The sequence below is a fragment of the Aulonocara stuartgranti genome (genome assembly GCF_965226115.1).
Source record: "Aulonocara stuartgranti genome assembly, chromosome: 15".
Classification (NCBI taxonomy): domain Eukaryota; kingdom Metazoa; phylum Chordata; class Actinopteri; order Cichliformes; family Cichlidae; genus Aulonocara; species Aulonocara stuartgranti.
Window position 1 is genome coordinate 15,068,494 of NC_138951.1, and position 26,931 is coordinate 15,095,424.

The window sequence follows — 26,931 nt, forward strand, 5'->3', positions numbered from 1 at the left end:
ATCTGTTAAAAAATTTAAGTTTGAAGCATAATCTAAAAAGTAGAGAGATTATCTGCCTCTTGAACCACAACTGGGAGCTGTTTCCACAGGTGAGGGGGCTGATAGCTGAAAGTTCAACATCCATGCAACATTTTTCACTTCTCTTTCCCTTCATCACTCAACCAGACTTGATACATAGCACCCCATCTGGTCTGGTCTGCCGAAGGGTCTTCCTTTTAAAAGGAAATTCTTCCTTCCCATCATCACTAAGTGATTACATTGTTCAACAATGTAATTACTTCTGTACAGGACAGTGGACACACCCAGTCTTCGAAATATGCATACATACACTGTGTGAAAAATAAAGCTTTTGCATATTTTCCATGCATTAATTTATAACCAGCAAATGTAGAGGTTTTGGCAGTTTGGTTGTCTGGATCATTCAGGTGTGTGTTAATATAATGCCACAATCTTCCCAGAAGTGAAAGACAGTGGTAGCAAAATTACTCCAAAAACAGACTGTGTAATGCTAAGAGACTGCAAAAAACAAAATGCCTTCATCTCAGACTCTAAAGCCTCAGTTAGCATGTTAAATGCTAATGGAGAAAATCTCTACAAAGAACATGCAGCATGGCTTAGATTTGTAAAGTCGCATCTGGACACACCACAAGATTTCAACAAAGTCAAATCTTGTGCACAACTCGAACAATTTCCTTTGGACAGATTAGAAAAAGTAGAAATGTTTGGCACCACATTTGGTAAAATCCAAACACAACATATCAGCACAAACACCACATTCTGTCAATCACGGTGGTTGAGTGGTGATGATTTGGGCTTGTTTTGCAGCTACAGGACTAGGACACCTTGCAGATATTGAGTCGACTACAAAGCATCTTCTAGACCAGATATTCTTGAGTCAAATGTAAGGCCTCAGCTAGAAAGACTATTCTATCATGGGCTGTGCTCATGACTGTACACGCATAGATAAAGCAAAAAGGAATTCAAATGTTTAGTTGTCAGAAATGAGAGGTGAAAATGTTAAACAGTGTATGGCTACAATAAGAAGGTGTAAATCCATGTTGAAATGATATAAAGCTAAATTAATTTGCATCAGCTCTGCAGGTTTTGCTTTCAGTAAGAAACTAAAACAAAATTCGCCCACTGGACAAAAATGTCATTGCACTGTGCAGAAATGCCTTTCTCACTATGGTTTGAAACATTGTTACCAACAATATTATTAGCATATATTTTAATGATGAAGTCAGCATGAAATGAAAGAAATAAAATTGTTCACTTTCCAACTGTAGTGTAACTTTTGCTAAGTTATTCTTTTATGTAGCACTTAAGTAGCACCGTTTGAGAATACATAACATGTCTCCACACTCCAACACGAATGGAAATTTGGGGGAAGAGAGCAACAGCAACCTGCAGTTATATGGTAATGATCAGTTTCCTATCAATTACAGTTTGAATCTAACATATAAAGCTTCTATTAGACTAGATGTGAGAAGAAAAACACTGTTGCCTAAATTATGATACCTAAGCAAAAATGTTAATACTGCACCCAGAAGGAAGGATAACAAGGTTGTCAATCATGGAAGATACCGATTTCCAAGCTTCACGTCAACAAATGCGCGTTTGCTGCTTCTGTTTTTTCATGTCTTGTGATTATTGAAACATAATAAAAAAAAAAGTACCACTGGCAAATCACTGGAGCATCCTTTCATGTCATTTTCATATCAAAAGTATTTCTACTTTAGTCAGAATGTATTTATAAAAAGCAGTTACAGAACACAGTCCATAGAAGACTACCAGCTTACTGGCTCTGAGGGTAAAACCATGTTCTCATCACCATTATTTCAAAGTGTCTTTACAGTGGAGACAGAATTAAAGCATCAACAACACATATTAATAATTCACTGTACAAAAAAAAGAAAGATCTAAAGTATTTAGCTGAAAACTTGATATGTAAATGCTGCAAATGGACATGCTTTGGATTATATCTGCAGCATAAATGAGGCCAAAGAGACTAAATGAGGAGCTAAAAGGTATGCAGCTGACAGTTGGACACAAGGGGCTTCGTCCGGCTGGCTCAGCTGGACATCCCTGTTATCTTTATGACAGGAGATCATTGTAATAAAAGCCCTCAATGGGCTTCCTGTACCGTTAACTTTAACTGGAGGTTGTTCAGGGAGACACTAATATGGCAGCAGATGGGGAGAGGTGGTGTAATTGATTGAAAGAAATACTAAAATCGATCAGGAGATGCGGGCGTGTAACGAGACAGAGATAGATGTGCAGGTGAGCAAGGCGGAGAGGGTGAAGAAGGTCGAGAAGGAGACAGCAGTAGGTGAAAACAAATTCATGTACAGTGATGGGAATAACGGCGTTACAAGCAACTAACGGTGTTACTTTTTTCAGTAACGAGTAATCTAACTAATTACTATTTCTATTGTTACAATGCCGTTACAGTTACTAACAACAAAATGCTGTCCGTTACTATTTTTCAACAAACAGAAGGTTGAAGATGTGTTCAGCTTACCGCATCTTATATCAGTTGCACGGTAGTAGCTGTAAGTAATCTGGGCGCTACAGCTTCAAGCAGCTGCGCGCGCTCCTGCGGACGGTAATCACGATCACTGTCTAGCACAACACCTGGAGCTAAGGGGGCAAAACGATCGCATGAGTGCTGCTGTTTGACTGAGGAAGAATAAAGTAGTCGTGGTAAGCCAATCACATGACCACTTAAAGACAAAGCAACAACATGATGATTTACCAGTTTTTAAATTGTGTTGATAGGCCACGTAAAACCAGAGTCATGATAAACAATATATAAGCGGTGTTTTTTCCTCAATAGCTTAGTCGCGTTTACTGTCTAAGGACAGCGCTAGCAAGCACTCTCTGCTTATGAGAGAAAAAAAACCAAAAAAACAACAGGGGAAGTTTTAGGAGTGACGGCGAGAGAGAGAGAGAGAGAGACAGCAGAAAAAGAGAGAGAGCAAGTGTTCAGATGTGAGAGATTTGTGACATTTAGCGTGTTTGGGGTGTGTAGTTAATGTGTTGTCTTGTGTAGTTAGTGTTTAGTGTTGTGGATAGTTTTGTGTTGTGTGTCAGAACAATGAGGTGACTGCTGTCTCCAGGTAGAAACAGGAGCAGTGATACACCTGCTGCTGTCAGACCTGCAGGTATCAGGCTGTGATGTTCTCCCATAGGGCAGGGATAGCTCAGTGGGTAGAGTCGTGGCTCCATAATCGGAAGGTTGGGGGTTTGATTCCCCTGAACAGCTACCCTGAAGTACCCCTGAGCAAGGTACCATCCCTACACACTGCTCCCCGGGCACCCAATGGCTGCCCACTGCTTCACTGGGTGAATGGGTTAAATGCAGAGAGGAATTTCCCCACGGGGATCAATAAAAAAAGTACACTTTATAGTGGACAGAAATTATGTTTTTGTAGTGGCACAAATAATTTGTGTGGCATCTTATTGAATGCAGAACAGCTGATTTTTCTGTAAATAGTTTGAAATGGTTATTTTAAAAGGTAAATGGATGCAAATAACTTTGTTTGGAAAACTTGTGCATATGATTTTAAAATTGAAAATTTATATTTGTATTTAAGGTTATGAAATATGATTCATTAAACATGTTTGTGATTTTAGATCAATTGTGTTAATACAGTATGTCAAAATGAAAACATAACTGTAAATTCAGACACGTAAGGTTGTGCCAAAAATGGGATGATACCAAACAAGGCAAAGTAAATAGTTTTTAAAGGTGAACTGTGGAGGGAAAATCAAAAGTAGTTAAAAATGGCCAATTATACCCTGGACCCCAGAGGGTTCAACGTTATTTTTAAAGTAACGCAATAGTTACTTTTCAAGTAATTAATTACTTTTAGAATATTGTAACTCAGTTACTAAGTCGGTTACTTTTTTGAAGAAGTAACTAGTAACTATAATTAATTACTTTTTCAAAGTAACTTGCCCAACACTGTTCATGTATATATAAATACAAGCGTATGTAGAGTTTTACATTGCAATAAACAAATATGAGCACATATATGAAATCACATGCACAAGTTATAAACTCAAACCCACAAATTAATTCATTAAACCGTTTTGCAAGCCAGGGCAAAATGGTTCATTGCGTCACTGTTGGCACTGTTCATTTCTGGTGAACATGTTTGGTGCCCTGGTTTGCACCAAACATGCTGGATCCCATATAAACCAAACAATTTTATCTCATGTGGACAAAGAATGTGCTCCCAATATTTATCTAGTTTCTTTTTATTTAGCAACTTTTAATCATACATTTTTGAGGTAAAGAGAGAGGAAGCGAGTTGCACCGTGTCGCCATGGCTTGTTTTTTTTACTGCTCATACTGTTGTTGTCCTGTTTCCCCTGCTTTTTATCTGTTCACCAAGTCACCTACATCCTTTTCCATCCTTTGTAAGGTCTAAAAATCAGACTTTTCTAGAAATTATTTTCCGTGTGGAGCCATGCTAATGCAACCCACAGAACTAAAGTTCAGACAGTTCTGGTATACAAAGGACATTTTCATGTTCACGCAAATAGACCTACTAGTAATCACAGGTGTATTCGATTATCTTTCAGTGATCACAGGTTTTCTGACTTTTGTATAAGTGATTGCAGTTGTATTTACTACTAGTTTAATGAGTTTCTGAGTTCTAATGAGTTTGGAGCCTGTCATTGCTTAGAAGCTCTTTGTAAAGATTCTGCTTATCAACTTAGAAGTAATGCAATCAGTGTAATGGCTCATTTACACTAAGTTAAAAGTAGAACAGTAACATCCTTGTGACATCCAGGACATGAGTATGCAATATCCTCAAGCTCTGGGTGACCACTTCAATCACAAGGCACTTGCACAGGTTGCCTAGTCGGTGTGTCTGATTGCAGTCATTAAGTGAATTTGATCACAAAGAGGTATCTAATGCTGGACCAAAAGCCTTCTAGTGATTGATTCGTTCGGTAGCAGATTGCTGCGGTTACCAGTAGTTTGCACAGACGATGCCAGCTATACATGAAGTCTCACCCACTACTCAGTCTACACTGATTTTATCTGTTTTGATTTTATATACTGTTGTTTGTTTGTTTGTTTGTTAATTAGTTAGTTAGTTTATTTGCTTGTTTTATTCAATTTTAAATCATGCTTTTTATTTGTTCTTGTTTCTAATGTCTCTGTAAAGCACTTTGAATCACCTTGTTGTTGAATTGTGCTATACAAATAAACTTGCCTTGCCTTGCCTTACTCACAGAGATAAAATTTATAGAGTCCCCAATTTGCAATTTTCACTCATTTGACATTTAAGTAATGTTGTCCAGAGATGCGCTAACCTTTATATTAAAGCAAATCAAAACATAGAAACATTAAAACATCAGTGTGGGCTTACCATGACAACACAAACACCAAAGTCCACCTGCAGATCAGTCTGCACAGAAGTAATCAATCATTCAAACCGAGCAGACAGAGGCACACAACTACACCATACAACAACAAATCCATATACAAATGGTGCACCTGGTGTTTACACGCACAGGGGTAATGAGTAAATGCAACAGTGTGCAGAATCCAACATAAGATGAGCTTTAGGTGTTACAACATTAAGCTAATGCTGTTCAGGCAAACAGGTCATAGCAAACTAGCTAAAACAATAAATAACCAGAAGCACTACCATGAACTCTGCTCTTTACTTTGTTTCAAAAGAGGTATTTTGCACAGAAAGGTCTGCCTAAAATTTGAAACAAACACAGTTGGATACAGTAACTGTTCAAGAATAATTCACTAAGCTCCAAATTTCTAACTCTACATGGACTAACTAAAATATTTTACAATATGCTTTGTTGGTTGGCAGTAAGCAAACATGTCATATGCAAACAGGTCTAATGATCTGGAGCAACTAGGTTTTACAGGTCAGATAAAACAAATTTAAATTAAATATTAGCCTACAAATGCTACAGTTCCAACAGTGTGGAAAAAAAGACTTTGCAGGGCATTAGGATCAGCATAAAAACATATTCACGCATTTTCAGCATCACAAAAAGAATGCATGCAAATTCCAGTGACAGTGATGTATTACAGTTTGTGCTGCGGCGACTTTGCAGGAGTGCTTCATTCTGCGGTGTCGGTAAAATAAGACTTAAAAGTTTGGATGTATGAAAGACGTGTTCAGCAGAGAATCTGTATAGCACAGAAGCATAGCGTAAATGAAGGCTTGCAGCCCATTTTTAAGTAAAAATGAACACAACCTGCTCCAAACCAGGGTATATACTGTAAAAAAAATAAATAAATAAATAATGAAACGTGAAAAAGTGTTTGCCTCCTTCCTGTTTTTATTTCCTGATTTGCCAAAAATCATTTTGATGATCCCCAAGACTTTTGGGAAAATATTCTTGTTGAACTTTGTGGAAGGTTTGAGTCCCATTACATCTGGAGTAAAACTAACACAGCATTTGATAGAAAGAACATCATACCAGCAATCAAACATGGTGGTGGAAGTGGGGCTACTTTGATGACAACCTGGACGATTTTCCATATTTAATGCAATCGTAAATTCTGCTCTCTACTAGAAAAGGAGAATGTCTGTCAAGCTCAAGAGCACTTGGGCAGTAGAACAACAGTCCAAAACATACCAGCATAGGGCTTAAAAGGCTAAAAAACAATACAAAACAAAACAAAAAAATCCCCAGTTAAAATTTCGGACTTTCGGACTCTGATTGAGTTCCTTTGGCATGACCTTAAACAGGCCATTCATACTGACCTGACAGGAAGACAGACAGAGAGACAGGTGCGCGCGCGCACACACACACACACACACACACACACACACACACACACACACACACACACACACACCCCGAAATCAGCTCTCACGTATAATAATTCAATTGTCAAGTATCAACTGTGGGCTCTTCTATTGTTTCCTAGTCCTTATTGTGATTTTTACTTTTGTAATTCAGCTCTCTTTGTCTGCTAGACTATATGTGTGCCAGCAAACTGTCAGCTTCCCTGCCCGCCTGTGATTCTCCTCTCAAGTTTGCATACCCTGCTTGGTTGCCTTCAATAGCTAGAGACCACCGACTACTTGGACCCCTCAACTCGGCATCCCCTTTTGTGTCTAAACCTTTTAAAGGTGTTTCTGCGTCTGCCAGCACTGGCTTTAAAAACCGTATCGGTCTCACTCTAGGAAGCTTTCACACAGATTGTGATGTACAGTATATATTTGAACCACATAAATATGAATGTTCCTCTCTTACTTCAGGTGAGTCTGTTTTTTTTTGTGTTTGTTTTTTTTACATCCATGTAATGGATGCTTGCGGTGTCTCCTACCTGGGAACCTTTCTTGCTTCCTGGTAAGTTAATAATAAGTGTCTTCCCTCGGATACCACACACAGGTCTGTAAACAGACAAGAGAAAGTTTTAATGAATACAGCGGAACAAAGTGCTGTGAGAAATACGCTCAATTATAGTGACAAATGTGGGTGCTGCTCTTCTTTCACTGTAAAACCAAAATCTCCTTAAATCAAGTGATAAAAATAAAAAAGTGTTATGGTCTTCTTAACCATGAGGAAAGAGGGTCTACTAAAAAAAACCTGCCTAATTACCTGCCTTGAACACTTCTAAATACAGTAATTTTAATGTCAGATTCACAGGACATTTTAACATTAGCTGAGCTGCAGTTTAGTCTGAACTTGGAATCACTTTGAAGGGAAAACTTTCCTCATGTTAGGGTGATAAGAGAATTAAATAATGAAATGAAAATAAAATGTGTTTTGTCGTAACATATTCACTGACATTCCTAAATGTTTCCTCTGACATAAGTCCTAGAACATAGACACTAATAATGAAAAAGACTAAAACTAACACTGAAACTAAAGATTTTCAAACAATAAAACCGAAAAATCAAAATGAAATAAAAATTACTTAGAAAATGCAGTGTTATAATAACTCTGGTGTGTGTGATTCTGCTGTGCTGTCTGTACTAAAAATGCGTCTGACCTGGAAAGCATGCCTAGTGGTGTGACGTTGAGGGATCCCATCAGCATTGCCAGAGACATCCCTGGAGCCTCGCGCTCTATCACCTCCTTAGTGGCCTGGAGAGACAGGAGGAGAGTTGTTAGTGTGATCATTGTCCAGCCAACCATGCGAGCCATGCCATGTCAACTAAAAACATTGCTGCTGTTCCTTCTCTGAGCAAACTGGAGCAATATTCATTAGGGGAAACACTGGAATTATATTATATGCTGTAAAGATCTGATGGTGGTAAACACCTGCATGCTTGAAAGTGTTTAGCTGCTACTGACTCTAATCAGTGGCATAGCATAGCATGACAGAGCTGCACACGAGAAGGCAAACATCCAATCCAGTCTTATCAGACTTAAATAGCCTTTCACCTCCTAACCAATATAAGAGCACAGCAGACAATTGCCAAATGAATTCACAGTGTGCATACTCTAATCTGGCAGCACCTTTGTCTAAACCCAGCTCTTAGCAGAAGCCTCTGAAGTGGATCTCTTGTTGTGTGTTGATGCGAGAAATTGCAAATATAACTAAACAAATCAATAACAATAGAAACCAACTGTATTCCCATGATGTCAGCCAAAGGGCCAGATGCATCTCTCATGTCCTGCTGGTTTTCTTCCCATTTCTTAAGATCATGACTTTCAGATACTGTTCATCTGTTGTAGTTGTTTATTAGGCCTGCCATCCTTTCTTTGCTTCTGAACTCATCCAGTTTCCTCAAAAACTTTAACAGCTGCTTGGGAATCAGCTTGTTGGTGTGAAAATGCTATTTTATGCTTATCAAACTGTGTAAAGTTTTTTTTGTTTTTGCAGATTTAATTAAACAAACGGAACAAATGATGTTTTGACAGGCTGCAAGTAACAGGGTGCCTAAAGACACATTATCTGGTATGTGTGAGCACAACATGGCTTCATCTCTTGAGTTATGTGCTTTTTTTTTTTTACACTTAAATGATTCATAGGTGAGTGTTAAGTGGCATAAAACAATTAGACAGTGGTACCTGAAAGTGGTCAGGTACCAATGTTCAAAAAAAGCCCAGAGAACTATTACTCAAGACCACTTAAAAAGTCTGCAAAATATCAAGAAATGATTGGTGGTTCAATACTTTTGTACAGACTTTTGCTGCCTAAGCAAAAACGACTATAGGAAAAAAATAATATATATAAAAAATGAATAGTATCTCGTTGTTGCCCATAATACGCAAGTCAGACAGATTAAAGGCTATATGGTGGAAACAGCTCTTTATTAAAATATTTGATTTACATTTTTTAGTACACAGATATGTTTATGGGACCAAAGTTGATGCAGCACATTCCTGACAGATAGATGGCAAAAAAATGCCTGGTCCTCCAGCTGTGTGTGTTGGGTGCCCTTGAGTTGAGTGACACTTCAAACGCACCATTAGCGAGGGAGAGGGGAGAGGAAGAACTTCAAAGGAGAGGAGCCACTGGTGAGCATCTCAGGCTTGGACTCAGGAGAGGAGAGGGAAGGGAGGGAGGGAGGGAAGGGAGAGGGATGAGGAGAAGGGAAAGAGTGTGGGAGGGAACTGAGGAAGAATGAATGAGAAACAAGAGGGAAGGATGGAGACAGTGAGGGGTTAAGCTCGACTCATACTTCATCGAATACATCACGCAGAATCAAGAAGGCGGAGATGTATGCCTGATGTTCGACTCCACAAATATTTTTGTGGCATGCTTTTGATGAACTCTGCCAGATTTTACAAGTTTTTCTTCACTTATAGACAAAATAATATGTGATTTTGTTGTTTTTTAATTGATATGCATTTGATGACAGTATGAGATGACAGTATATGATGGCAAGTGCAGGTTGAAGAACTCACAACGTAATGTTATGTGATGGAATCTTATTTAATAGGAACCTGAAAAAGATTTCAAATGTATCAAATATCTAAATGCCGAGTGATGATGGTTTGCACGTATTCATGTAAAAGTAAGAAGTCATTTAGTTTTAAATCTTGTAAGAATGGGATTTTTACATTAATAGCTTCAGAAAAAATATGTGCCCTTGTTAAAGTCATACACTGAACACGTCCTTCTTAAAAGAAAGCTATACATCCGGATAAATACCGACCCGTACGTAAGGTTTTGTAAGCATTTGTTTTCTTCTTCTTTTTAACTGTACTTTAAGATGTTTGTAGTGAAGTAAAAACAAGTGCAAAGTGCAGGTTTTTATTATTTGCACTGTTGAAACCCATTTTAATATTCCTGACAGAAGTTGTGCATTTATGTGGATGCAGTAAATCCGTAGCATTCATTTCATTGTTTAGTAGCAGATTTTTTAAAAAATGTTTGTTTTGATCACAAGTTTTTGTTTAAAAGCATGTTAAGGAACATTGATCATGTTTTTAAACTGTTATGTATTTAAACAGTTATAAATTTTTACTGTAGTGCACATAACATATATAACATATCACATAATGGGATGTTTTATAACCCCTATATATTACTACCTCTACACCTATATGTTGTCAATACAACGTATTGCAGTAAGATAGTTTAAAATTGGTCTATATAGCATTATTATTGCTTAAGATATTCAGATCAACAATATTAATCTTGTATGAGGGGTTAAAGGTCAAATGTGACATGACATTTTAAATCCTCATGCAGTACTTTCTATATATTGACAATACGCACCACATTTTTAAGAATAATAGTTTAAAGTTTTATGGGATTTTGTCAATAAATCATGAAGTTGACCCTGAACATCCTGATGGGTTAGCGTTAGGCAAATTTTAATAGATTGTGTCAAGTGGGGTCATGTCAACAAGGTTTTATTAGAATTTGTTCTAAACTTTTCGGGCTATCACGTTTTCAGAAAGAATGACACATGAAAACTACCAAAAACATATCCTGCTTGGCAGAGGTAACAAAGCCAGTAAAAAGACATAAAAACAACATAAAAGGTAGAAAAAAGCAGACTGAAGCAGAGAAAAGCAGATGCTTGGTAATGTATGGTTTTCATAAAGAAAAAGGACTTGTACTAGCAGCACATCTACAAGACAGAGTACTAGCAATGAAATATACAGTAACTCAGTTAAACTTCTTCTGTTCATGTCCTTAAAAAGTAAGTAAGACTCACACACCATCTTCTCCATAATGCAAACAAACATTGTGAATAAAACAATTAATGCCCAGTCAGTTCAGGTTTGACTTTACAGTCATTCAGCATTAACTGTCTTGATGGATAGATGCATGAATTGACCAAGAATATATTATATATATTACTCTAGTGATTTGGCGGCTAATGCTGATAAATGTAGATGAAGAGCAAGCTGATCAGATGAGGATTTATTAACATTCAGAGAGCTGAGACAGGGATTATTATAGTCAGTAATGGATGCAATGTAAAATTCAGCAACATGTAGTGTTTAAGAATAAATTAACACTTACAGCTAAGATGAGATTCACACTTACACATCTTTTTAAGCATTTGAAAGCAGGTACAGAGTAATGAAATTACTGGTAATTTGTTAATAAAGTGTCACTGTTACTTCTGTTATAACTAAAAGCAAGTCAGAGCAGTTACATGTGTCATGTACAGCCTTCAAACATAGAGACAGACAGAAAGATATGACTGTTTCCAGCATGCAGGGTTGAATCAGATAGCAAGTATTATCAGTGACTACAGCGTGTATGCGTATTTCCTTTTCCAGGAAGGTTGCTGCTGTCTCCCGTGATTGATGAGGACCAATGATACTGCTGAGAACCACAGATTGCTTGTCTGTGTTTGTGTTGGTGAGTGTGATACTGAGAGGTTTGCTGACTGCATGCAAAGACAAAAGACTTTGTGCACAGCCTTCACACTAGGCTCTATTTACACGTGCATGAATATGGATTCAAATAAAATATAACACTAAAAACGTTGTACTTCATGTTGGCTGAAATCAAGCTAGATGTTTTTGATACAGTACCGACGACTACTCATGAATAATTAAAAAATATATATATATAGCTGTAGCAAAAACTACAACAAACACTTTTCTGACTGTGTACTGACAACATACACTCAACCACAACTTTGTACACTTGTTCCCCAAGCTTGTTAACACTAGAGCAATCAGCCAATCACAGGGCAGCAACTCATTTGAGAATGTAGACATGGTCAAACTGAGCATGAGAATGGGGAAGAAGGGTGATTTAAGTGACTTGTCACATGGTTGTTGGTGCCAGATGGGCTGGTCTAAGTATTTACAAAACTGCTGATCTAACTGGGAGTTTCTCACACAACCATTTCTAGGGGTTACAGAGAATCGTCTGAAAAAGAGAAAATGTCCAGTGAGCAACAGTTCTCCAGGAGAAAAATCACTTGTTGATGGCAAAAGTCAGAGGACAACAGCTAGACTCAGGTGGCAGCTGAACGGTCACCCAAGAGGCCCGCGTTCAATTCTCTGGGTCATTTCCTGTTTGCTGTTCCCTCTGCTCTTTCTCTTTCCTGTGTGCTCCGCTGTCTAGGCTACAATATTCAAAAATAAACCTCAAGAAAAAGACAAAGAGAATGGCTTGACTTTTTAAAGTTCAAAGAAAGGCAAAAGTAACTCAAATAAACACTCGTTATGAAGAAGAGCATCTGTGAAAGCACAACATGTGCAGCAGAAGACCACACAGCCAAGAAAGGGAAACTGAGGCTACAATTGAAACACAAGCTCACCAAAATTGGACAACAGAAGACTGTAAAAACATTGTCTGGTCTGATGCGTCTTAATATCTGCTGTGACGTTTGAATGGTAGGCTCAGAACTTGACGTAAACAACATGAAAGCATGGCACCATCCTGCCTTGTATCAACAGTTCACGCTGTTAGTTGTAGGGGACATTATTTTGTCATACTTTGGGATCCTTACTACCCACTAAGCATGGTTTAACCATCACAATATACTCAAGTATTACTGTTGACCATGTCCTTTCCTTTATAATCATAGTGTACCCATCTCCTATATTGAAACGGGATGTGCAACCAACAAATGTGCAGAAACTGTGTGATGCCGTCATGTAAACAGGGACCAAAACCTGTGAGGAATGTTTCCATCAACTTGGTGAATCTGTGACATGAAAAATTTTGGAGATTATGTATCAAAATTTAAGGAGCGGGACCACGCCTCCAAACACGCTCCCTCTGGTTCTCATCTATATCAGTTCCCCCAGTTCTGTTCACTCTCGTTTATATGCCCCACCTTCCCTCCCCTTTTCAATTCGTTAACTTCTTCACTTCTATTTAGTACATGGGGATCTGCCAGGCCCGGGAGCCGCCGCCAGTCCCCTTCGAGGCCTTCCCCAAACTGCTGCTCAAGTCATGTCCAAGCCATTCACCTTTACCACTAAAACGCTGTCAAACCTAAAATGAGGATGTGGGCCCAGCTAATGAAAAAGCAGTTATGGAGACAATCGGGGGTCCAACCAGTTATAAGCAACCTGTATCTAATGAAGTGTCTAGTGAGCGCAGTTGCTTCTGTAACTGCTAAATAAAGTTGTTCAGGCTAATTTCAACCAGAGAATTTCCCCCATTACTGATTTTGTGGATTTAAAAGAAGTAAACAAAAACTGTGTATTTTGCATTTTGATGGAGGCATTAACTAAAAATTAACTAAAGACTGATTCTGGACACAAAAATGAAATCTTAATTGTGTTTACATTTGGGAACTGCTATGGCCTCATGTTGTCAAGTAAGCAGAAAAAAAACCCTCCCCGTGCAGCCATAATGCCACATGCCACCCATTATCTCTGAGTTATCAACAGCACAGCACATTTGTTTATTTATTTTTTCAAAGGGAGTCAAGAAGAATCTTACCTCTTATTTCCCATTTGACTGTGGGGCTAATTACACTGTGTGTTTATCAGTGCTGCAACACGCGTATGTGATCTGTATAAAAATGCTGCAGTTCTCTGAATATAGCACGTGCAGCAAAAAGAAACACCTGCCTTTTAAATCCGCTACCCTCTAAAGCTCCGTTACGTGTCAATATACTGCAATCATTCTTGTGTTTTAGTAGTATGACCTTATTTGCCTTACACGACCTCTTAGAGAAAACAGTGTCCATATTTCAACTCGAGCTGTCCTCGCTCATTCTTATGTAACATGTTTCTAGCTGCATTTCAGCTCAACCCTAAACCTAATTTTACAGTTATGAAATACTGCAAGCAATAAAATGTGATTTGTGAAGCATTTTCATGAGTTAGCACACGTGTCATTGCTCTAAAACCAAGACTAAATTCCCAATGCAAAAAACATTCTGGTGTGCCTTTGCCCTCTTCTGCACCTGCACCACTGACCCCCTCATTGCATTACTGAGAGAAGTGATACGAAAACAAAGGGCAGCAACTCAGTTCCTGAATGTAAACATAGACAAGCATGGATTATTAAATCAAGAGGATAACCATTCATCTTCTTCTGCTTTCTATCCAATTCAGGGCTGCCGAGGGACTAAAGCTTATCCCAGCTGCCTGCCATAAAGCGAAAGGCAGGGTACACCCTGGACAGGTCGCCAATCTATTGCAGGACTAACACAAAGAGACAGACAATCATTCGTGCTCACATTCACCCGTAAGCACAATTTAGAATTACAGGTTAATCTAACTTCATGCACGTGTTTGGACTACAAGAAGAAGCCACAGTACCCAGAGAGAACCGACATAAACATGGGGAGAACTTCTTATTCATTCAGCGTGTGAACGCAGTAAATAATAACACTGAGAAACAGCTTCAGTAAGATGCATGCATAGTGAAGTGCTTAGCCACGATCTTGTGCCATGACACCCATGCTCGCTACTCCAAAGTCAGCATTAAGAGTTTAAAGCACCTGAATACTATAGTGCAGTACGTCATTATGTATTATGCGTAAATCCATTGCATGACTCGAATGACACGTGTTCATGAAAAATGTGTAAATTAACCTCTGGTGTGACGTCTCTGGGGGCGAAGCCGGTGCCTCCGGTGGTGAGAATGAGGTTGAGTTCCTTTTCGTCGCACCAGTCCACCAGTGTCTCCTGATAGAAAGAACACACATGCGAGTACAAATTACTGCTCACCATGGGATCGACCTATCCAGATAAACAGCAAAGCAAAACAAACAAACAAACAAAAAACACATATCCTGTAATAAAGGAATACATTAAATAGATGGCAGTTACCTTAATTTCATCAATTTCATCAGGTACTATCTTGTAGGCCGCGATCATACCACCCAACCTGTAAAAGGTAGAAAAAATGATTTGATCACAAAGCAGTAATCCATGGTCACCTCTCACCAGAGTGAGGTAAAAAAAAAATTCTTTGCACTCAGTATATACCATAAGTCTGTATTACAATATTCTTGGCTTCAAGGTCCAAAAAGGGAAGCCATTGAGAAACTGCCTGGCCAGCAGGAGGCGAATTCTCTGTTCACTGAAAAAAGTCCAGTGGTATAGGAGTCCATGTGGAAATCACCCTACTTCTCATTTGATTTATTGACACAGAAAAACATTTTCCTAATGAGTTTCTGGTCTTAATCACTAATTCAGTTTTGTTTTAATACTTCCTGATGTTCACTTTGTAAATTTCAGTCCCATTTAGATTAAAATACTGAAGAAAATTTCTACCTTGCGATCGAAGAAAGTGAAGAAAGTAAGTGTGCAGCATATCCACTGCATTCTTTGTGACGCCTGGTTTATAATCAACAAGAAACTTCACAAAGGAAATCTGCAAACTCAAGCGGATGTTGTCCATCATTTACATACACAAGTGAAAAGCCTTTGCAAAACAGCAGGCTAAAGCTATTATACAATATTACACTAATATTACACAATCTCTTATATATTTCCCAAAGCAGCAAAGCAGAAAGTATTGCTTGAAAAAAGCAGAAATGAGAATGTGGCATATTTTTAGATAGGTTCATCCTCTGTCCTTCAGCTACCACTGGCCTTTAGAATAAGGCCTACACCTTTATTACACATTCAAGAAAACACACAGCTGTGGACACACTGATGGAGAAAATACAGAAGAGAAGACAGAGACTCTCAGGATGTATTTTAAATGTGGGCGAAATGAAGGGGATGAAAACAGTCTACGAGACTGAAAACAGAGGCAGGAAGGAGCGAGAGACACAGCTTTACAGCAGCAAAAATGTCCAGAGAGAGAATGCCCTTGAACATCCCTTCCTGAAAGGATTTTCCACAGGATGGCCCAGTGAGGAAGGAGCTCTGTCAAGGACAGGGCCGTGCTTCAGTTTAAGAGCGAGCCATAGTGACCTCCTGTGGTTAGTTTCAGTACCGCACTAAGAAAACCCCCCCAAAACAAGGCAAGAAAAAAACAACCCCAGGCTCAAGGTGAAGGCTCTACACAGACACCCCCTTATGTAATACCTTTTCTTTTTTTCTCTAACCAGCACTATTTTGGGAGACTTCTGCATGATGTCTCCCCTCCGCATCAGACACTTAAACGCTATGATACCCTCCCTTAGACAAACACCCATTAACTCTGAACATTAAAACTCTTTTTTCTGCCTTTCAGATACTTTTATCCACATGGGAACCCTAACTCTTCACACACGGAGTTACAAATTGTGCGCCCTGGAAATATAATTTGCTGAATCCATTGGCTCTGCTTCATTTTCAAGCTGTGCGATGGAGCAGCAGTGAGACGAGCCACCGCTAGACAACACCGAAATACTGCAGCAAGCATGCATGAAGATGAAGCACGAGGTTCAGAGGGAAGCTGCTTCTGACAAAAGATGCAGAGAAGTCGGGAAGAATCATTTAAGAATGACTTTTGCATGTAACACTGCACATGTAGGGCCACTTAGCATCCACTAACTTGTGCATTCATGCACAGACACACAACCGCACAACTTCCCTGCTGACATTCCTGTGATGGCACGACTGATTTACTTCTCTTGATGTGTTCGGAAGGGGTGGGGGTTTTGGCATCTCTGTATGTATCTGCGCGTGCATGTGAGCGCGCATGTGTGTATACGTGTTCATGCGCGCGCACTTGCCTGTTGATGTGTCTGTGCGTGCGTGTGCGTGCGTCTGTGTTACACCTCGGGAGAGTAAAGGAGCTGTCAGGACAAATCACCTCTCTCGCTCTCCTGGGGTTTTTATGCCTCTCTGTTTCAGCCCAAATGAAAATATGCTCAACACAAATAGCTAGGGTTCCTTCCCACCGTTTCCTAGGCAACCCCTCCTGTCTGAAGCCTCCAGTTGCTGTGTTGTTCAATGTGAGAGAGTGCGTGAGAGTTTGTGTGTGCCGGTGCATGCATGCGTGTGTGTTTTGTTTTTGGTAACTATCGGGGACACCAGTTGTCTGCAAAAGCAACAATATGTTGTGTTGACTAGATGGTTTTTTTTGAGCATTTGTCTGTAGGTACATGTTCATGAAAAACAGACAAATTAAAGGAAATACCTCAACTTTATCAATTCGGTGCTTCTGTTATGCTGTGAGGGGGATTTTTGTGACGACTTGTCCCCTTCAAAGGAAAGGTCACTGCAAATCTGTTCTTCTGAGTAAAAACTTTTACTTTATTTTATTATCAGAGCCTTTATTTATTCAGGTAAAAGTCTAACTGAGGTTAAATGTTTCTTTTTCAAGAATGACCCGGCCAAGGGGGCAGCAGGCAGTCATATAACGGGTGAGGTCTCTTTAATGCCCCTGATTAATAGAACAAGAGGTGTCACTGAACGGTTTAATGAGGGGGACCGTAATGTGACTCACATGCTATAAGGCCAGATCTCAACCCCACTGAAAACACCAAATGAGGGACAAATGGTGTTCACGCCTCCACTAGAATTGCAGAGATGCACTCTAGTGTGTGCGCTGAAACTGTTCATCAACATGGATGTGTGTAGATGCCTTTTATTTATAATAGGAAGAATGGATAGCTGGATATTGCTTACATTATAATAATATGTGCTAACTGTATGCTATCAGTATATAGTATACCCATCAGAGAAAAAGCAAAAACTTTAAGAGAGACCAAATGAACCACAACCTGGTTCTTTAAAAATACTGCAGCTGCCTCCTATTAGATACACTCACGAGTATCAATTTCAAAATCCTATGTCGCCTTGTTCTCGAGTTATTGCATTCATAAAATTATCCAAAACACTTGACATCTGACCTTGACCTCGATATCACTGAAATTCCAACTTGTCCGAAACTTTTTGCAGATGCACCTGTGGTATCAATTTCACAATCCCAGGCGACTTCCTCCTCGAGTTATCGTATTCACAAGATTTTCAGAAAAACATGAACTCTGACTTTGATCAAGACCAAGTTAATAACTGTCTTGAGGAGGAAGGTGTATCATAATGTGATAAGAAAAAGCAAAAAGTTCACAAAAATCTTTGCTAATGGAAATACAGCATTTACAACAATGTGCAAACCACTGATTGCACTTAACAAAACGAGATTAGACTTTGCAGGGAAACATCAAAAAGAAATCGCACTGTTCTGGAAAACTTTCTTTTGCCAGAAACCAAGATGAACTTATAACTTTAGAATTACAGAGAAGAAGAGAAACTGCTCATGAGCTGAAGCATACCACATTATCTGTCATACAAGGTGGAAGCAATGTTATAGAATGAGTATGTGTAGCTGCCAGTGGACCCGGCCCACTAGTCTTTATTGATGATGTTACTGCTGATAGGAGCAGCAGGACAAATTCTTGCACAGAGCTTTACCTTCTGCTCAGATTCAGCCTAATGCTGCAACACTTATCAAAAAGCGCTTTACACTGCAAATGGATAATGACCCAAAACAAACTGCAACCCAAGGGTTTTTAAGTGGGGATATTCTTCAGAGTCCAAGTCAGTCATCTGATGTCAACCCAATAATAGCTTTTCGGTTATTAAATACAAAACTGAACGCAGAAGGGCCCACAAATAAGAAACAACTGAAGGTGTCTGCAGAGGCCGAGCAGAGCATCTAATAGGAGGAACCTCAGCATTTGGCGATGTTTGTGGGGTCTATACTTCATCCAGTCAAAAACTGGAAAGGATTTTCATCCAAGTATTAAAAAACATTTTTATATTTAAAATTATGTTAGTTTTTCCGATGCAATTTGAGCCACAGAAAATGTGGTTCCAGGTATAAACATGTCTGTAACTATACAACAGTTAATGCAAGACTTCAGTTAAATGCCTTGAATTAAAGCTGAAAGTCTCCACTTCAATCACATCTTGACTGTTTGATTTAAAATCTCCTGTGGTGGTGCGCAGAAGCAAAATCACAAAAAACTGCAATTGTCTAAATATTTATGGATCTAACTAAATGTTTAAATGAAAAAGAGATCTGCAGTAAAGGCCTGGCAAAGCATTACGTGATGCCCGAGTTGAAGCTGCAAGTGCATGTTTTCAAATCTATTGCAGTGGCATATGGAGACAAAATTTCCAGACCTACCTGTGTATATTTCTGTGCATGTTTGCACACAAATATGTGTATACTATTTAAACATAGACATAGAACACAGATGTGCACCACTAACTTGAATGATACTTTGTGGGTGGGATTAAGAAAATGGGGTATCATCTTCTTAGTTAGCCACCTCCCACCTACCTGTGAGAAAAAAAGTAAGAAATATGGCCGCACACATGCCTAGGGGCAACCAAAGTTTAAATTAACAAAAATATTTCAAAAGGATGAAATTGAGGAGGTGCTCCTTATCTCTGATGACTACTGATGTTTTTCTTCTTTTTCTTTTTAATAAAAATGAAAACACCAGGAGTGTACACAAGTTTTTACTGATGGCTGGTACAAAACAAAACAAAGAAACCCTGCAACTCAGCAAATCCGATGACATGAACACTGTGTGAACCTAGGTAGTTGAATTTACTTTGATTGCTATCATCACCCTACCACTGCCCACTTATTTCCACAAATGCAAAACAGTGGTTTGTTCATTCACATAACGCTGCTTACAGTATGTGAACATGCAAAATACACATACATATTTGTGCACATGGAAGTATCATGCATCTAGGATGTAAAATGGTTATTTATACATATGAGAGTATATGAATAAATTGTTAGTTTCAGCATGACTGGCTTCTTCTTTGCAGATAGAGTGCTTGGCTGTATTTTAGGTGGGTGTGCTCTGAATTGAGAGAAGCCTATTAGAGGGGAAAGGGCTTGCAACATTTTAATCTCCAAAACCCATCTATGTCTCTTTCTACTGCAGGGGGTTATGGCATATAAAGCTCTTCCTCAAACTGCAGGATGGAGGTAGTCAGCCTGGTAAAAAAAGAAAAGAAAAAAAAAAGCTTTTTGTTTGAGGTGTGGACAAATCCTGATGCGGGTGGAGGAAGGAGCAGGGGGAAGAGTGGGGTAAGCAGAGAGAGACCGGGGGGTGTGCATGGCAGTAGTTTTGGCCTGAAAGCCTGGACGCATTGGCCAAATCTGTCTATGAATAAAAGACGAGCACAGAGAAGAGGATAAAGAGAGGAAGACAGAATAAGCAAGAGAGGCACAGAGTGAAAAGAGCAAGAAAAAAAAGAGGAAAGAAGAGGGCTAGACCGTCAGGGGCACACTTAACAAGAGAGAGGAAAAGCAAATGTGTGTGTATGCATGTGAGCCAGCTGCAAATCTCAGTGGTTGTGGGACACTTCCAAGATGAGACCCATCTGCCAGGGTGATTTCATTAATAATACAAGCTCTTTGTACAGGGCACTCAGTCTCACTCACTCCTTTTCTTGCTCTCTTACACACTCACACTCCACCCAGGGAGGAGACGAGAGACTTGGACATCTCCACACTCCTGGTAGTAGCATGGAGCTGAGCCCATTAGAGCTAAGTTGTTGGTTCATCCATATGTAGGAAAGCTCTCAAGAGGTCACCGCTCAACATGTTCGCTGATAGAGGGAACGATGAAGGGATGGAGGGGGAGGAGTGGACTAACCAACCTCTTCAAGGTCCTGCTGTGATGAGAGCTCTGAGTGCCCAGTTCCACACCCATGACTCCACTCATGGCCAATAAACAACATGCAAAGAGCCACAGAAACAGCACACCGAGTCAAGTTTCAATGACGTTAGACGTTTGCAACCTTGACTGTAACCTAAACCGTAGCTACTACTACATGAGCCTTAACTGAACCTTACCCTAATGTTAAAACATGTCTTTTCCTTAAAATATAACTATTTAAACAAGGATGTTGCTTTTTGCCCCCATAAGGCAGACAAGTCCCTACAATGAGACTGTATATAACGATTTAGATCATTAAAATAATGCAGCCTTATTGACACACAGCTGAGGGCACTGTGGTGATAAGGTTGTCTGTTTTGACCTGCCCAGACCTTCAGAAAGGTGCAGCTTCTTTTTTTTTTCATTTCAAGTATTCAAGTTGGTCTTCAATGTCTGACTTCAATAGCAAACATGGTTGAAATACTGATGTTATTTCCTCCAGTCAAAACTGGTCACGATATGATGGCAAAATATGCAAAGCAGACCGTTAAAATGTATGCAAAGCAATAAAGAAAGTAAATGCTGTTTTTTGCACTTGTTTTTTTTTCTTCTAAAGTACAACAGTGCTTTATTGTCAGCTAATTTGATAATGGTTACGAACAGACAGCCACACATTATTCACTCCACATGCATATTCTTCTTTATCAGATTTATGATTTTACAGAACTTAATGCAATCCTGTGGAAAACTAAGCTAGGAATTTAGAGGGTGAGAAGCAGCCAGGTGACGATAATTAAATTAACTGATGATCAGAAAGAATGAACATCTTTATAAAGCAGACGTTTTGGCAGTTTGCTGGTGTGGAGCATTTAGATGCGTTTACACAATGCCACAACAGACCCTATAAGCCTCATTTAAATAAGAAAGTTATGTCTTACTCTCTTGAAAAAAAACCCCCCATCCCAGCACTGGTTAGGGGTGCACAACTGCATCTGAACAAATGATAAGACTTCTAGAACAAATCCATTTTATTAAATTAAGTATAACAAAATACTGCTGCGAGTACATGTCGTACAACAGCAGGCAGTGTTGTACTGCAGAGATTTACTAAATTTACGCAGGAAGCACAGAAGTAATTCAATTTAAATGTAAGCACAAATACAACAAAATGTGCATTAATTAAAAATAATTATTAAAAAAAATTAAAAAGGAAGAAAATCTATGTTGTGATTGTGTAATAGCATTTAACTTTCCGTGAACCACTGATGAGCTCAACAGATGAAGCAACCAAAACACTTCTGTGGTAACCTCTGGTTCCTTTCCTGAAAGTCACCCATGCCAACCCACCGGTTCAAAGTCAACACCACCCATTTTTGAAAAAAAAAAAGTACCACTGTTTATGGTGGCAGTAACCATTAGCACGGGTGCAGATTTATCCAGGTAATCCATAAAATCCATAAAAACATTCAGGATGCAGTGCAGGTATATTTAAATTCTTACTGATGTGCACAATTACTTCGTATGTATTTGAGAGTTACACAGAGAACTACATACTGCAGGTAGTATGTATGGATACATATAAATTCACTTCTTGCTTATATTGTGATACAACAGTGTCAAAATTCCAACTGCTACATAATAATAATGCTTGCAGAAGTAGCAGCGCTCATGGTTGTAGGAGTAGTGTTAACAACAGTACTGACAATATTAACAAGGAGAGGTTTACACTATTATGTGACTGCTGTATAAATATATATTCATAAAGTATATATTAAAATGTAGAATGAGTAAAAAAAAAATAGGTAAAAGTAAAGTAAACATGTTGATATTTAACAAAGGTGTCAAGTCAGGTAAAAACCAGGAATCTTCCATTTAAATGGTCAGCATTTTAATGTGAAATAACAACAAGTCTGGCCTTCGACTGTTTATTGGTGCTGGATCTCTAGCAGCACAGATTTACAATTGCGTCTTTGTCCCACGACCATCTCCTGACAATAAAATTAGGCCTACTATCATGCATCTGATTGGCTTCTAGCTATTCTTAGCCATAATCATTTATAAAATTGACAAAGGGTCGTTACAACACGAGTCACTGGAAGGCAGAGACCAGAAAGACACGAGATTAACTGTTATGAAGGGAGGGACACATACACATACCTTCATACCTTTAACATAAATGCTAATAGCTACAATGACCCATGAAGCAAATGTCATAGATGTAACATTTTCTTGGCAACAGATGATAATACGCAATGTTAACTGCAGTAACCAATTAACATAAGCCAGAAGGAGCCTAAGTTTCCATGTATCTATTGGGTTATATAGCTTTGCAATCATTATATCTGGGATTCATGTTCATAAATTGGCATGCTGCAGCTTTATTAAAGGTAGAGCGATGAAGGGCTAAAGAGCATTAACACTTGTAAGTTACAAAAAAGAACAAAAAGCAAAAAAGAGGAAAATGCATGACAAAAAATAAAAATAAACAAAACAATAACAAAGAAAAACACCCATCAGCATGGGCTTTCAATCAAAGTGTTATTTTGAATTATAGTATCATCAGAGATTTTCACAAAAAGTGGATTGATAAAAAAATATTTCAGTCAGGACCGCTATAGTGTCCTGACCACATCTGTCCTCCGTAAATTACAAACCAATATAGATCGACAGCTAGATAGAGGGATCTCAGTGTCCTTACAGAAAGGATATATACAGAAAGCAGCAACACCATCCCCTAAACCTTAAGTCAGACAAAGCATGATAGGTTGAAGTGCAGTCTGCAGATGCACAGCAGCTGTGTTCAGGGAAAAAAAAGTGCCAGTAAAATAGAAAGCTATCACCTGAACCTTAAGCTGATATTAGACTGCACTGAGATCAGCTGATTGCCTGGGATTGCAGCTGGGCTCGACTAACGCTATGCTAAATTACTCAAATGAAAACTTGCTGACACTTTGGTATGAACGCGTACAAAAAGACACATACAAAGAGCCGCTTGTTCACGCATCCACCTCATCCTCATCTGTGTGTCCCTGACTCGAGGTATCGTTTATTTGTCCCCCTCTGTTACTTGCCACACATCATTTTTCTCTCGCCCTGACACACACCTCTGGATACCCCTGAATGTCAAACTGGGCAGACTGATTGATTGCATGTGCCAATGTGTATTTGCGTGCCTGAAAGACACTGTGATTACAGTTTATGTTATGTGTCCTGCTGTGCTGCAATACTCTCTCCCTCGCTGGCTCCCCTCCACTCTTTCTGTTTTCATCTCTGTCTATGTGCCTTTGTCATGGCAGCAGTGGCACATTGAGGGCACGGCGTTCTGGGTGGTCAACCTGATGGAGCTGCTGACTTGTGGTGCGGTGTGGATTAACATGGCATGGAGACTCTTAAGCCAGGGGAGGTCAATCATCACCACGACCCAACAGACCAGAGAGAACAGATGCCAATGCTGACATTGCCTTCCAATTTCCAGTTTTATGCTTAACAGCAGCTGGTTTACCACTAGTCATCTCTGTCAGTTAACTGGTATAAAACACACTCGTCTCAAGTGCTCTTTAGTAGCATGAGAGTCCCTCAAGTCAGTGGGAGCCCAGCATGGAGACAAACATCAAATACGTGTAGCCAACAGTCTCACAATGAACTGGCTATAACAAAATTATTGGCCACAACAGAACCTTTTATCAGCTGTCAACAGCCAATTGCATTTTCTCATATCCCAGTTCACAACGAGCGAGCCAAGAGTTCTCTGTAAGTCTTTTACATCCCTCATATTAAAATAGATCCACCTATTATATTCAAATATCAACAGGGTTGCCCGTCTTTAACTCTTACCCTCATGAAGATGACGTCTGACAACCTGCCGAGTACCCTTAGCGACAAGTCTTGACTCTAAATACATCAATAAAGATGTGGTTTGATGACCATTAAAACAGATTATGTTTTTTTCCCCCAGTTAACTGTATAGGAAGAGATCGCCTTTATTAACTTCTGATGTACATCGAGTGATTTTGTTCTGGAAGCAGGGCTGGAGTATGATAAAAACCGCTCAGGTCACAAAAGAGATACAGGGTTACCCCTAGTAGGCGTCCAAGGGCTAAAGAGTTAATGCAAATAAATGCAATTCCATCAATACCAGAAGGAAACTGAAGGATCTTTTAACACTGTTGTTGCTTTGCTTGACCCGTCAACTCTAAAATATCTTTCGAAAATATGTATATTGTAAGGCACGCAGCCACACACACGCACATGCACGCACACGTGGTTTAAAGCATGCATGCACTGATAGATACACAAACAAAATGAAACAAGCAACTTAAAATTTCTACTCCTGCTGCACAACACTGTACAAACAAGCATGTCATGAATCCCTAATCACTTTCTGGCACCCTGTCGAGCGTGACGCACATGACATGGCATAGGGCTGCCCACACTCCCTCTTTGTGTCACACGGAGTTGACACATGAATTACACATCAGGCTCAAAATAAACATACCGTAAAGGACATGACAAGCATGGATCAGTCCAGGGTCCCACAACAGGGGGGTGGTGGGGCCTCGTGACACTCCAGTGATATTGAATAGTGTGAGACAGTGACAAGGGAGCAGGGTAGCTCCAGCAGGTCTACGGTCACATGAGAAATTGCTCGGATGTCTAGAGAAGCGTGTCTGAGGCTGGTGTTGGGGGTCACACTTTTTAGTGTTGTATTCGCAGGATGAGATGGCACTTCTATGTGTGATATTTGCAGGGGTATAAAAAGACTCTCAAATCACTAAATGGAAGAAATACAAGACAATGGTGTGCTTGAAATTTTACGGCTTTCCCTGACTGGCTCACGCAGAATTCTGACCTCAACCATTTTGAATCCCACCTTTAGGATGAACTTAAACTGTGAGCCCGGCCTGACTTCACTAATCCTCTTGTGACTGAATGAATGACTTTATTTAAGAAATAAATGATCCAAATGAGCACGGTGGTACTGGGACATTTTTAACAACTGTTGATTTCCCCTCCTTCAACTTCTTTTGAGTAAATAATGACTTCTTGCGGCTACCAGAATTCATCCTTATAGATAAGAGAACTGCAAGCGCTTTTGTTGTTGCCATGCATGCTGGGAAATTCTCTTCATGAGGGGCAACACTGATGTTGAGCTGAAGAGATATTTTTAGCTTCTTAGTTACACTCCTGCACTAAAAGAAGGCGGCTTACACTCAAAGACGCACACATGCAGGAGACTGTGCATCACATTTGTGTGTGGTAGATTTAAAACAACTTTCATCTGTGTGTTTGTGTGTGTGTGTGTTCATTTGTCTAGAAAAGGGCAGTACTCACAGGGAGGGATCGTGGACGAGATCTTTGAGGTTGACCCCACTGCGGTCCTCTGCTAGGTTTCGAAAACAGCTGTCACTCACTGGATAGGCAGCGATAGAAAGAAGAAAAAATGCGGTTAGCTCCAAGTTCTAATGTTATATTACATGCATAGTCCAGGAAAAAGATTTTTCTTTGCCATAAATGCAAGTAATTTCAAGGGAAAAGCAAAAGAAAACCTCAAGAATTTACGTTCATAAACCTTTTTATTCTTGTGTCTGCCTCCTAATGCAGTACGCAAGAAAAATTACTATTTTTTACTCCTCTAATTTTCCAAACTGTGCCTACCTGTGAATCCACAGTGGGAAACTGAACTGATTACCAGATGAAGGAAAATAGTGAAATAAACCAAAACGATTCTCCTTGTGAACAGATGAAAAACACCAGAGGAGGAAAATCCAGGAAACATCCCTCCACACGCACCTTTAAATGGATCTCTGCTGTTTTTGTTTTCATTCTTACATTTCACACCTATGCCTTGGCAAACAGAGAATCTCCAGCACACAGGTTTCGTCCTGTCAAAAACGGGGACAACAGGATGCTGATATTTGTTGCAGCCACACTTGTCAGCTGCGACTATTATAAGGCAGGTGTTTCTGTATATCAGAATCATGTCTGGTGTAACTGCTATATTGTCGCCTGAACCCTGTCTTCCAAC

General features: G+C 39.4%; 1 protein-coding gene across 14 annotated transcripts in view; it reads right to left on the bottom strand.

Moving 5' to 3' along the window:
* gphnb (gephyrin b) overlaps positions 1 to 26,931 on the bottom strand; it is a 110,874-nt gene that overhangs the window by 50,145 nt on the left and 33,798 nt on the right. For 12 of the 14 annotated variants that reach the window (XM_082506283.1, XM_082506290.1, XM_082506292.1 and 9 more), the window contains exons 2-6: positions 26,238 to 26,316; positions 15,166 to 15,223; positions 14,929 to 15,021; positions 7,994 to 8,088; positions 7,325 to 7,391 (exon numbers count right to left, since the gene is read on the bottom strand). In XM_082506283.1, coding sequence (XP_082362409.1) covers positions 7,325 to 7,391; positions 7,994 to 8,088; positions 14,929 to 15,021; positions 15,166 to 15,223; positions 26,238 to 26,316 — 392 coding nt within the window. Of the gene's footprint in view, positions 1 to 7,324; positions 7,392 to 7,993; positions 8,089 to 14,928; positions 15,022 to 15,165; positions 15,224 to 15,324; positions 15,414 to 16,374; positions 16,459 to 26,237; positions 26,317 to 26,931 lie in introns of those variants that run through there. The other 2 variants (XM_082506294.1, XM_082506286.1) reach the window with 2 other exon arrangements.